Source organism: Ixodes scapularis, unplaced genomic scaffold (genome assembly GCF_016920785.2).
Source record: "Ixodes scapularis isolate PalLabHiFi unplaced genomic scaffold, ASM1692078v2 PGA_scaffold9__187_contigs__length_104089568, whole genome shotgun sequence".
NCBI classification, from domain to species: Eukaryota; Metazoa; Arthropoda; class Arachnida; order Ixodida; family Ixodidae; genus Ixodes; species Ixodes scapularis.
This window is the reverse complement of record NW_024609884.1, coordinates 25235292-25246101: the sequence shown is the minus strand read 5'-3', so window position 1 is coordinate 25246101 and position 10810 is coordinate 25235292. Positions and strand designations below refer to the sequence as shown.

Sequence of the window (10810 nt, the reverse complement as noted above, 5' to 3'; positions counted from 1 at the left end):
TCGCCGCAGCGGGGCGCCAGTCACGTGGCTCTCCTCTCATCCGTTGTCTGCCGCTCCACCTTTTCCATTTTGGCGGCCGCTTCTCGTGGTGATCTGCCAGGCTTTATCAGTATATAGGAGGATATGGTATTAGCGGCGAGATGTTTCGGTGGCGCCCTCGTTTGTTTACCTTTCGTGACGTCACTACCTTGTGAACAACAAGTTCAAAGGTGTTTGTAATGAGCAGTTGGAAGCCTCAAATCATAGCGCTCTCAAAGCAACACTGCCAACACCCTCGAAATAGAAGTTCTTACATTCCTCTTATTTCCGTCGATGAGAAATCCTTTGCTGACGTCATAGTCAGCATTCGGCCAATTGTGGTGGGTCGACCACAGCGACGCTTTCGATCGCTCACGTCGCCAATAGCAGAAGCTACAAGCGCGAGCTCCGGGCTTTCAGCGTCCCTGCCAGGCACGTGCGCTTGTGCAGTGCAAGCACTGTTCAGTTTAGACTATACTCCGTCCACCCCTAAGCTGATAGTGCGGTGGAAGCTACGTGCTTGTTTGAACAGTCATACGTCGACCTTTATAGCCACGTGACCACGCACTGGCACCAACGGGCAGAGAGCAATGTCAGGTGATGTAAGTGAGGCGGTCAATCGGTCCTGCGAGTGCGTAGCTTAGTTCTACCGCACGTGTCACTGGAATGGGCAACTCAGTATTCTGACGTCACGCCTTATAAACCAACTCAGTCCTCTGACGTCACGCCACTGCGGTAGCGCTGCTGTCGGCATAGCGCATGCGCAGTTGCTTAATTAGCCTCACGTGAATCTGGTTTCTGCGCGTGCGCAGTGCCCAAACCTGGTGTGGGCAAACGCCGGCTGGTTTGTAAATGCTGTGTTGGTGTATATGGGGAAGGTGCCAACGAAGCAGGCGGCACGCCTCTGTTATACGCCTACTTCAATTAGGCATACAGGAGGTAATGCGCCCAACAATTGTGATATCATATATTAGCTTCTGAACGGCAAGTAATGGTTCCTAATATGTTTATGAATTATGAACATATTATTTTATATACGTAACAGTAAGAGAGAAACATTTGAATTGCAGTAACGCCACAACAAAAGTCGTTGGTTGGTATCCGGAGGCCCGTCCGTGGGAAGTTTGCTCAGAGAAGTGTGGAAGTCGGTTTTAAATGTGACTGAAGTGTTCATAGATATGGACGAAAAATATCCCTACGAATTCCACAGCACGACCTAATCAGTTTAATAAAGAAACGCTTACGCAGTACTAGACGGTGCAAAATGATATCGCATTTCAGGGACAAACTGCGCAGCAGCTTCGGCAACAGTTGCTGAGTAAGGAACTTTGTTCGATCACGCTTTGGCTGCTTTAAAACAATTATGAATAGCCCGTCGTCCTGTAGCGAAATTTTCGCCGTCTTCGTTAGAAGTCGTTTCCGCGAAGGCAACCGCAAGCTTTTCCAATTTCTGGGACGCTAAAAGGCGTTTTGAAGCGGCTGAAAGCTGTCAATTTTTTTTTTTTAAAGGCGGTTACGAGGAAAACCGAACGGTCGTATGACTTTCAGAGCAGGCTTTGAATCAGTTCATCCGTTTAGGCCGAGTTTAAACAAGAGAATTGACAGCGACCTTTATCTGCAAAGTTCTATACTGCATGAAATACAGCATTTGAGGAGCGATTATTTATATTTGGTTAGAATACATTAAGCACACATATCGGGAAGTGAGGAACCTATATTTTTCTAATTTATCCGCTGAATTTAACCGGGAAACTGACTTGATAAAAAAAGTGACGTGGATTCAATTTTCACGCCAAATTAAGCGAGAACACTGAATTGGTGAATAGGTCACGGGACGTTAATTTTCCCGTTAAATTTAGCGGGAAACGCAAGAACGGACGGACGAACGGAGAGACACAATTTTAGAATTGCAGAGTTCGGTTCAAAAGCATTCCATGCATTTAAAATAAAGAAAATAAAAGAAAATAATGGGAATCTAGAGTATTGATCAGCAAATAATGGGATTCTAGATTATTGATCAGCGTCCAAGTACCCCCGGTTCAAAAGCATTTCAGGCTTTTAAAATTAAACAAAAAGAAAATAATGGGAATCTAGAGTATTGATCAGTGTCCAGGTGCCCCGGATTTAAAATCATTTCAGGCCTTTAAAGTTATATATAAAAAAAAGAAAAGATAATTGGAGTATTGATCAGCGTCCAGGTACCCCAGGGCTACAAGGCGAACAGCGGGATGAGACGACGAGTTCCGCAAGGAAAGTGATCAGGGCCACGCAGAGTCCCGCTACCAGCAGCTGCATCACGGCAGCGATATCTTGCAGCTGTAGTGACGAAGCCATCGACAACGGCTGCCCCTGCGAATCGCTCAGGCCGCCTGACTTGCGCTGACTTCTCTCGACGAGCAGGTACTTCCACCTTTGGGCGAGGCCGGATTCCGCGATCCAGCGAGTCCTGGTTAAAGACGGAGTACGAACTGTGAGCGAAGTGCGAAACATGCGGGATGTGCTAAATACTCTTCAATGGACGTATGTATATGTATGTATGTGTGGCGCACCCTATTTAAATCGAGAGTGATACTGATAATTCAGCAGCTTTGAAAGGATGAATGGGTCTGAACCCTTTCAGTAGGGCTGCGGCTTGCGCCACCTACCCAAAGGATGGATGGATGGATGAATACGGCTGAGCCCTTTGGATCGGGCGGTAGCTTACGCCACCTAGCCATTTTGTTTTACCATTTAAAATTAGAATATTTAAATGTGAAATCTATATTCACTCGGCAGTGCAAATAAAGTGAGGCTATGAAACCCCCTTGCCATCAGTGAATAAGAAAATACCTAGTTTTCTCTTGATTTCTGCCACCATTCACTTAATCTTTGCTTGGTAATCTCTACAGTCTTGAAATCCACTCTCCCTTCGCTGTCTCTAAAACCCAATGACTTTATTAAATCTATGCTGTCTTCGGTAGGCATAGGGTGAAGCCCTTTACAGTAGAGTATCAAGTGCTCAGCCGTCTCGTCCTCCTCTCCACAAGCAGTGCACACTGTATCAATTTCCTGGTACTTCACTCTGTATGTTCTGGTTCGCAGAACACCCGTCCTCGCCTCAAACAGCAATGAGCTTTCCCTAGAATTGTCATAAATGCTTTCTTTGGCAATAACTCTTTTGTTTAATCTATAGCTTTCCAGAGCCGTCTTTGTCTGCATTCCCTCTAGCCACCGATCTCTTTCTGTGGCCTTAACTTTCTTCTTAACTGAGACTTGCTCTTCCGTATCTTCGCTATAGCCCAAAAACTTTCCTCTTAATTTCCTAGTGCGCTGTCCAAACCATCGGGTGTTGAACGCCCTCTAGCGGATGAAACAGTAGTCTAACTTAGAGTTCTGCACGGGTACCGGCCAGCCCGCGGGCGGAGCTCGGGCTTCACGGCTATATTCATGAAGGTCCCGGGCCGGGCACGAGCCTTGGATTTAAGTTATATACAAGGTGGGTCGAAGCGGGACAGGTCAGCCGTCACTTTTTCCCCCTCTTTAATTATTATTATCATTTCTTTTAGCACCAATGTTTATGAAAGCTTGTTCGGGGGGTTGCGGGAGGGACCACAGCGGACGAGGTACAAATGTTGAAAGAATGTGTGTATGTGTGTTTTTACAGCTAGGTGTCTGTGCACCGAATGCTCTGCGAGAATACCAGCGCCGCGGCGTTCATTTTCGTCGCCTGCGGCGTCACTGCCGTACAGTCGCTTCTCCGCCTCAACATGCACATATAAGCGCCTACACAATGCGTACCCTCGGGGGCGTACAGCATATGTACGTACGAGTGTGCTGCGTGCCTCTACAACACGGGTGAAGAGGTTCCTCTCAAGAGTGTTTTTCCTAAACAATTTCACACAGACCACCACAAGAGACAGAAATATTTCTTTATATTTCTTTTTCTTTCCGGTTTTTCTACACAACGGGAGTGGGTGTCCGTCTTTTGTCCAAACCCGTCGTGAGGTTTCCATTCTTTTGCAACTTTGGCACATGGTGCTGTTTACTGTTGCTTGCCATTTTTATTTGTCAGACCTTCTCGATACCCGTGCTTGCACTCACAAAAAAAAAAAAAAGCACAACACCAACAACAATAAAAGTGACTTTTTTTCTTTTTCTTTTTAAAGAGCTGTTTAGTTTTGCAGATTTATCCGACTAATAATAGCAACAAAAAATGAAGATGCTTGTTTTAGTGAGTAGAAAGCACCGTAGTCAACATCTGAAACAGTGGCGAGCTGCCACGCCGCGAAGTTTGTGAGCTATTCATACTGGGCGAAAATAGAGCGGGACTCAGCGGGCACGTGAAAATTAGCTTCGGGCCGGGACGGGCCGGGCCGGCTGTCATAAATGGCTAGCAGGCTGCGGGCGGGCCCGGGCATAAGAGAAAGCGGGGCGGGCTAAGCCGGGCTCCTAAATATCGGCCCGTGCAGACCTCTAGAGCCGTTACCTTGCACACTAATGACGAAAAGAAAAATATTGATATATTTTCGGTGATCATGAAAACAATATGATCTTAATCCTTCAAATATTCAGTTGAATTAATATTTTTTTCCCTTGCGGAGCCTGGGACTATTTACACCTTTAACCGAAGAGCACCTAACAAAGGAAAACAAACGGTAAGCTGGTCGACAGTTAGTCACGTTATCGCATCGAACAAATGAAGACCATGGAAGAACGTGACGCCGAGCGAACCTTAAGCTGGGGTCACACTGCTCAGACAAAGATAGTCTGCATACAGATTCGAACCTAGTCACCGCGAGATCCGTGCTTCAAATGCTGGATGGCAATGAGCTCAAGGAGAAAACTTGACATTCGGCATTAGAACCACGGATATTGAAGTGACTGGTGTTTGCAGACTGTCTTTTGTATGATGTATGAACAGCGTGACCCCGGCTTTACCGCGCCCTCACACTGCCCGTACATCATACAAAAGACACGGCGTCTGTCTGCAGACACGATGACAGAATTATTTGCGGACACGCCTTGAGCACATTCGATCGAAGCACGATTGCTTCATGCATGCTTGGAACACACGTCTACAGACGGACTTTGTATGACCCATGTGACCGGGAGCGTCATACGAGGAAGAACACACGCCTCAGGCAGTGTTTGCACACTATCGCTCGTGGTGTGCATTAGCAATGTTACGCGTAAGTTACCCGCGTGCATCGAATAGATTCAAATGAGCATACCGAATGTGGATCACTCTCGCAAGTTGAGGATCCACGTTTCGGTTGAGCCACATGCACATGGCCGGGTACAGGACAGCTTCCCTGGCCAGGTAGAACTCCCCATGGGGCAGGCGCTCGTAGAATCTGCCGACCCAGTAGTGGAACAGCATCGTGTCCAGGAAGATGACCTTCCGGCCGGCAAGGACGTCGTCGAACACGGACTTGGTGAAGATCTGGCGGGGAGGGAGGACACTCTGCGCTTGTCGGGCCCGTTTCAGGAGCAGCTGGTGGTCTCTTCTCGTCGATTCCTGCAGATGCGCAGGCGATGCTTCGTTTAAGCCGCGGTCACACTGATAATGCGTCGTGCAAAAAGACACTCTGTAGACACGTTCGAAACCGTCTGCGAGCATATTCGAAGCTTACACATTTATGAAGCGCTTCGAACACGCTTGAAGAGAGTTCGCTGACACTTCTGTCGTTATGTCTTCAGTGAACATCGTGTGTTTTGTATGATGTATGGGCTGTGCGACTGGGGTTAGGTGACTATGCCAACGACCGGTCGGCAAGACACGCCCGCACTGGCTCTGGAGATGTCACGTACTACAAGCGTTTACGATGGAAGAGTGTAAACGCTTACGATGTCTCCGGGATCCATGACTAAGAACCCTGGCAGGGAAGAAATCATTCCGGATTTCGCTAAATCTCGGACCATCAACGCGAAGACGGCTGGATTTAGCGTGATGTAAGCCTCGCCCACTGGCCGAATCGTCTCAGCCTGCAGATGTCTCTGGAGACATCGTATTCACTGTGCGTTACAAGCTACAGGACTCCCCGTAATCAACCGAGGAACTGACAGGCTCGTTTTCTGCTTGGACACTTACTTGGAAGACCTCCTCGAATGTGCTACCCCTGATGATAACAGGAGTCACATCTGGGTGATCCACGACGTCCTGCACACTGTCCAGTCTGGGCAGTTCTTCTTGCACCGTCATGCTGGCCTTCATGTGGCCCGTGAAGGTGTTCATCAGCACGATGAGCATCAGCCACCAGAAGGCAATCACAATCCGGATGTGGGGGTCCATTGTGGTCCTCGGAGAAGCTGCAACAAGTCTTTCGCTAAATTGCCCAGGTACCAAGAAGCGTACTGCAAGTGTGCTTGCACGCGCTGCACGGGCTGGCTTCTGGAACCGCGAAACTGGGAAATGAACAATATATAAAACAAATGCCACTTTGCATGAGTATTCGTCACCCCTTATTTTAGTTATTAACTTCGAATCTTTCATGTAGCTTAGGCAAGAGTGCACAGCATAGCAACGTTCTCAACATCCTATAGCGTGCCCCCCCCCCCCTCAATTTTTTTTTTATTGCGAAAATAAATTACGAATCGCTGAACGCTCATATTACACCCAAATGTAGCGCTAGCTGTGCGAAACATACCGAAGTTTCAGATGGGAGGAGAATGAGCGTTCGGTGATGCGCAGTTAATTTTTGTGGGGAAAAGGATTCTGTAAATTTTCGGGCCCATTTGTTAAAAGATGGAATGTTTCTGGACGAACCAGTTTTGTGATTAAAGGTACTGAGTGGCAATAAATCCAGTTCAGCCACAAGGCTATAAGCCGTTATTGGGGTTTGCAGATGAATAATTTTAATTCAAGATGCTAACACCACTAATGAATGTTATGAATGATATGATATAGAAATTCTGCTCGAATTTATTTTCAGAAAGAATTAAAATAAAATTTGGCAAATTGAATACCTAAACAAATCAACGAGACCAAAAAGAAAATCAAGCACACAAGCGGTTCTCACCAAAGACAGTCTAACCTTACAAAACTGGGTTGTAACCGAGAAAAAATGTGCTTAATTCATACTTTACAGGACGCCATTGTGAGAAAAAAGATTTACGGTTGGGTTCTGTTTTTTGTGTCGCGATTGAGTAAGTAAGCTCATTTTATACCGCGTCGTAACTATTGTGCGGAAGCCAACCTTTTACGAGGTAGTAGCTCACATAGAATCTAACTAAATTGCTTATTAGGTTTTTAAATCGTTGGATACCTTCGAGGACCAGGTTTCCCAGCATCTCGAAAATGCGGTCGTAAAGGCGGCCCTTGAAAGCTGTGAAATTTTTCGGTTGACCGCGCAGTGACAGCCCGCAACTGAGGAAGACCACTAGAGCCGCAATGATCAGCCAGATCTGCGGTGGTGAAGGTAGTACACATTTAGCTTATCCGCGCAACAGCATGTGCATCATCCTTCAGCACTATGTTGCTATTGACTAATCCATTCTTTCACGCCTTTGTAATGTATTCTACCTAAAATACACAAAAGGTTTTTATGTCAAAGGCTTAAAACTAACACAACATCAGCGTTTTTTTTTTTTTTTTTTTTTTTTAGGCAGTGACGGGAAGCAATAGAGAGTTCTCGTAGATCGTTTTCGCTGTCCCACAACGCTCCCCGCAACCCGCTACGATACCGGGAACTCTACAGCCAAGGCCATCGGCGCGCAGGTGCAGTAGTGCCTTCTTCGTTGCGGAGGGCTTACCGGAGGGGGAAGCGCAGTCTGGCGAAAACACCCAATTATTTACCGCCTCGCTGACTGTCCCGAATGAAGACTTTCCGCTACACGAGTATAGTTTGTCACAGACAAGGTCTCGTAACATGACGCTAGAAACACGTGACGTCAAGTCATGGTGTCACAGGATAACATGACGTCTCGCGACGTAATCACGTGACGGGCCATCACGGTGTCACGTGCCACCATGACGTCAAGTGACGTGCTCACGCGAAGTGCCATCACGATTTCAAGTTGTCACGTGAATTGACGTCATGTGACGCCATGGTATCAATTGACGTCAACTTTCTCGCTATATTAAGTGGGGAAATGCACGGATTGAGACTTATGCACAAACGGGCAAATCTCTGGGAGTTCCGTTAAAAAACATCCCATTCCTTAAGAAACGGGGAAAAAAAAACGCACTGTTATGAAACAATATGGCCAAATCAATAGATCCTTTTCAAAGGAGCGCCCCATCTAGTGGTTGCTGCGCTCATTATCGGAGTCTGCCTTTATTAGGGCACGCACGTACTCTAAGTAAGACTCGGATCGCACACTTCGTGCCCAAGAAATGGCGACCGCCGATGTTGTTTGATCGGGTTTTGAAACAGGTGTTTAGTTGACTGTTCATAAGAACGACTCTAGCTTCTTGTGTGCCGACAGCCCGCAGCCACCGCGCGCGCGTACTTCGCTCACCTGAGTATCAAAGCCTCCGATGTGTCCCGAGACGTTGGTCCTGAAGCTCACGAGCCTTCCGGCCGCGTGACCGGCCGTCGTTTCAAAGTAGTGCGGAAGCGGCTCGGCCACGGAGAAGCGGTCTTCGGTCGGCGTCACCGGACCGATGGCCAGGTCCGCTTCCTTCACGTTGGAGGAGAGAGTTTCAGCCGTGCTGAAGTACCCGAGGTTGGGAAGGCTGCAAGCCGCGGTCCGGGCTCCCTTCTCTCGTCCCCGTGTTTTTAGACCGTCCTTGCGTATGCGTGCGTGCGTGCGTGAGTGTGTGCGAGCGTGAGGGCGTGCATGCCTGAGTGCGTGAGTGAGTGCGTGCGGGAGGGAAGGAGTGTGAAAGTGTGTCAGCGTAAGAGTGGGTGAGTGAGAAATTGAGTCAGTAAGATAGAGCGTGTGAGTGAGTGAATTTGCGAGCGAGTATATGAGCGAGAATGTGAGACAGGGACATAGTGATCGCTGCAGTGAACTCACCATCTTGTAGGGTGGCGGGACATTTTTATATTTAAAACAATAAAAGTAATAACTTCCATAGTTGGGAGCGTGGTCGTAATAATATCCTTCATAGAGTATGTTTTGTACATACTTTGTACGTTTATGCAGTTTAGAGATATACTTGCATTTCGTGCGATCATGCCCAGTTGACCTGCCCATTCACCGTCTGTGTTTCGACCGCCCCAAACATTGTCTGGTGGAAGGTGAGTCGTGTATCTGGAATAGCAAACAATCACTAGGAAACTTATCCCGCATTTTAATTTTGCTATCTGCTAAATATCGTAATAAAAGGTTAGTGTATCAACGATACAATTATATCAAAGAAGGCCTTTAAGCGCGTAGCACCCACGGCCGACTACTAGAGAAAAAAAATATTTGACAGTCAACATTCGGCATTTTCTAAATGACGAAGTCAAACAACTTCTCGCAATTAAAACATACGCGGTTTCATTGCAAACGTGATATGAGGGTCTCCATATGTACAATCTAGAATGCCTCAAGACTTTTTTTTTTAAATATTTGTAATCTACAGGTTACATTCATTTTCGCATTTTCCAACTCTCTGCAAGTATATCATAACTTGTAGAAATATTGGAAACAAAACTGAAAGCCTTTCATTACACCGTAACCATAATTCTCCTTGAATCTGTTGCACGCAAACATTGGCGATTGTATGCGAATTTATCTTAGCCAAAACCGGGGTGGAGAATAAAAATCTAGATGATTTAAAGGTTCCCTGAGGGGGTTTCCAAGATCGTCTAAATATGGTAATAACTGTGCGGTCTCAAAGCATTCTAGAATTCTATAAATCATATCAATGCGCGGTCGATTTCCCTATTAAAAAAAAAAAAAAAGAACAAAGATCGAAAAAACACCGAGGCCATCTCCGGAGATAGGAGGAGCATTGTTACGGCAGCTAGGACGTCATGGGACCAATGGAAACGCGACATTTTGCTGAGATTGCAAACGCTGGTTATTACAAAATCTGTATGATTTTGTAGATTATAAAAAGCAAACAAGAGTAGTCGAAAAATGTTACTTTTTTCTCGGAAAGAGAACATAATACTGCAATATACGTCTTAAAAACCGCATACAATGTTTTCAATGATAGTGCGAAAGTAATAACTATCCCATGGGGCGGAGCCGGCGGCGGCTGTAAACGCGAAAAACGAGGAGAAATTCCCATTCTCTCATTGGCTGAGCGAAACGGCACCTTAATGCCCATTGGCTGTGACGCGTCATAGTTCCAAGGAACACCGCTCCACAGAGAAGCCCTCTCGTGGCGCTGCAGCCCGCACGCCGGTAAAAGGGAAAGGGTGGCGCGCACGCGGCCACCTCTCTATCCTTCTTCTCGGGTCACGTGTTAGGTGTGGCCGGAGGCCCGCAGAAAGGGGGGGCAATCACCAATGTTTACGTGTAGGAATGCTTTCGCATTCCTACACGTAAACAGTTTTAAGTGTCCTTCTGTAATTTTTTTATGTTTTTCTTTTCAAGGGAGTGATGTGTCCTGTCGTCAGCTCTCGAGCGCGCACTCGCTGGGTTGAATCGTAGTCCGGGCTGTATGGGCAACGAGCCGCGCGCATTCGAGATATCCCTCCGCGGTTCCACCGGTCGAAGGCGCGAGGATCCTTCGCTCGCTATCGGCTGACAGTGGTCCTGGTTTCGGAACATGTCCCTCCCATCGCCGGTGATGACCCGGTGGGTTGCGATCTTTGATTGCTCTTTAATAGGGAAATCGGCGACGTATCGTTATAATTTAGGGATTTTTAGGACGCTTAGAGCCAGCAAAGTGAGTTACCGCGGTATTTAGACAATCTCAGAAACCTCCCCA

At 47.0% G+C, this 10810-nt stretch overlaps 1 protein-coding gene across 1 annotated transcript; it reads right to left on the bottom strand.

Annotated features, from left to right (window-relative positions):
- Positions 1–2205: 2205 nt before the first annotated feature.
- On the bottom strand, positions 2206–9138 carry LOC8043958. Its single transcript, XM_040208637.1, has 6 exons — positions 8959–9138; positions 8458–8619; positions 7194–7401; positions 6089–6306; positions 5229–5515; positions 2206–2464 (listed from the first exon to the last, which is right to left on the bottom strand). Exons 1-6 carry the CDS (start codon positions 9136–9138, stop codon positions 2206–2208), a joined length of 1314 nt encoding a protein of 437 aa, XP_040064571.1.
- Positions 9139–10810: the final 1672 nt, after the last annotated feature.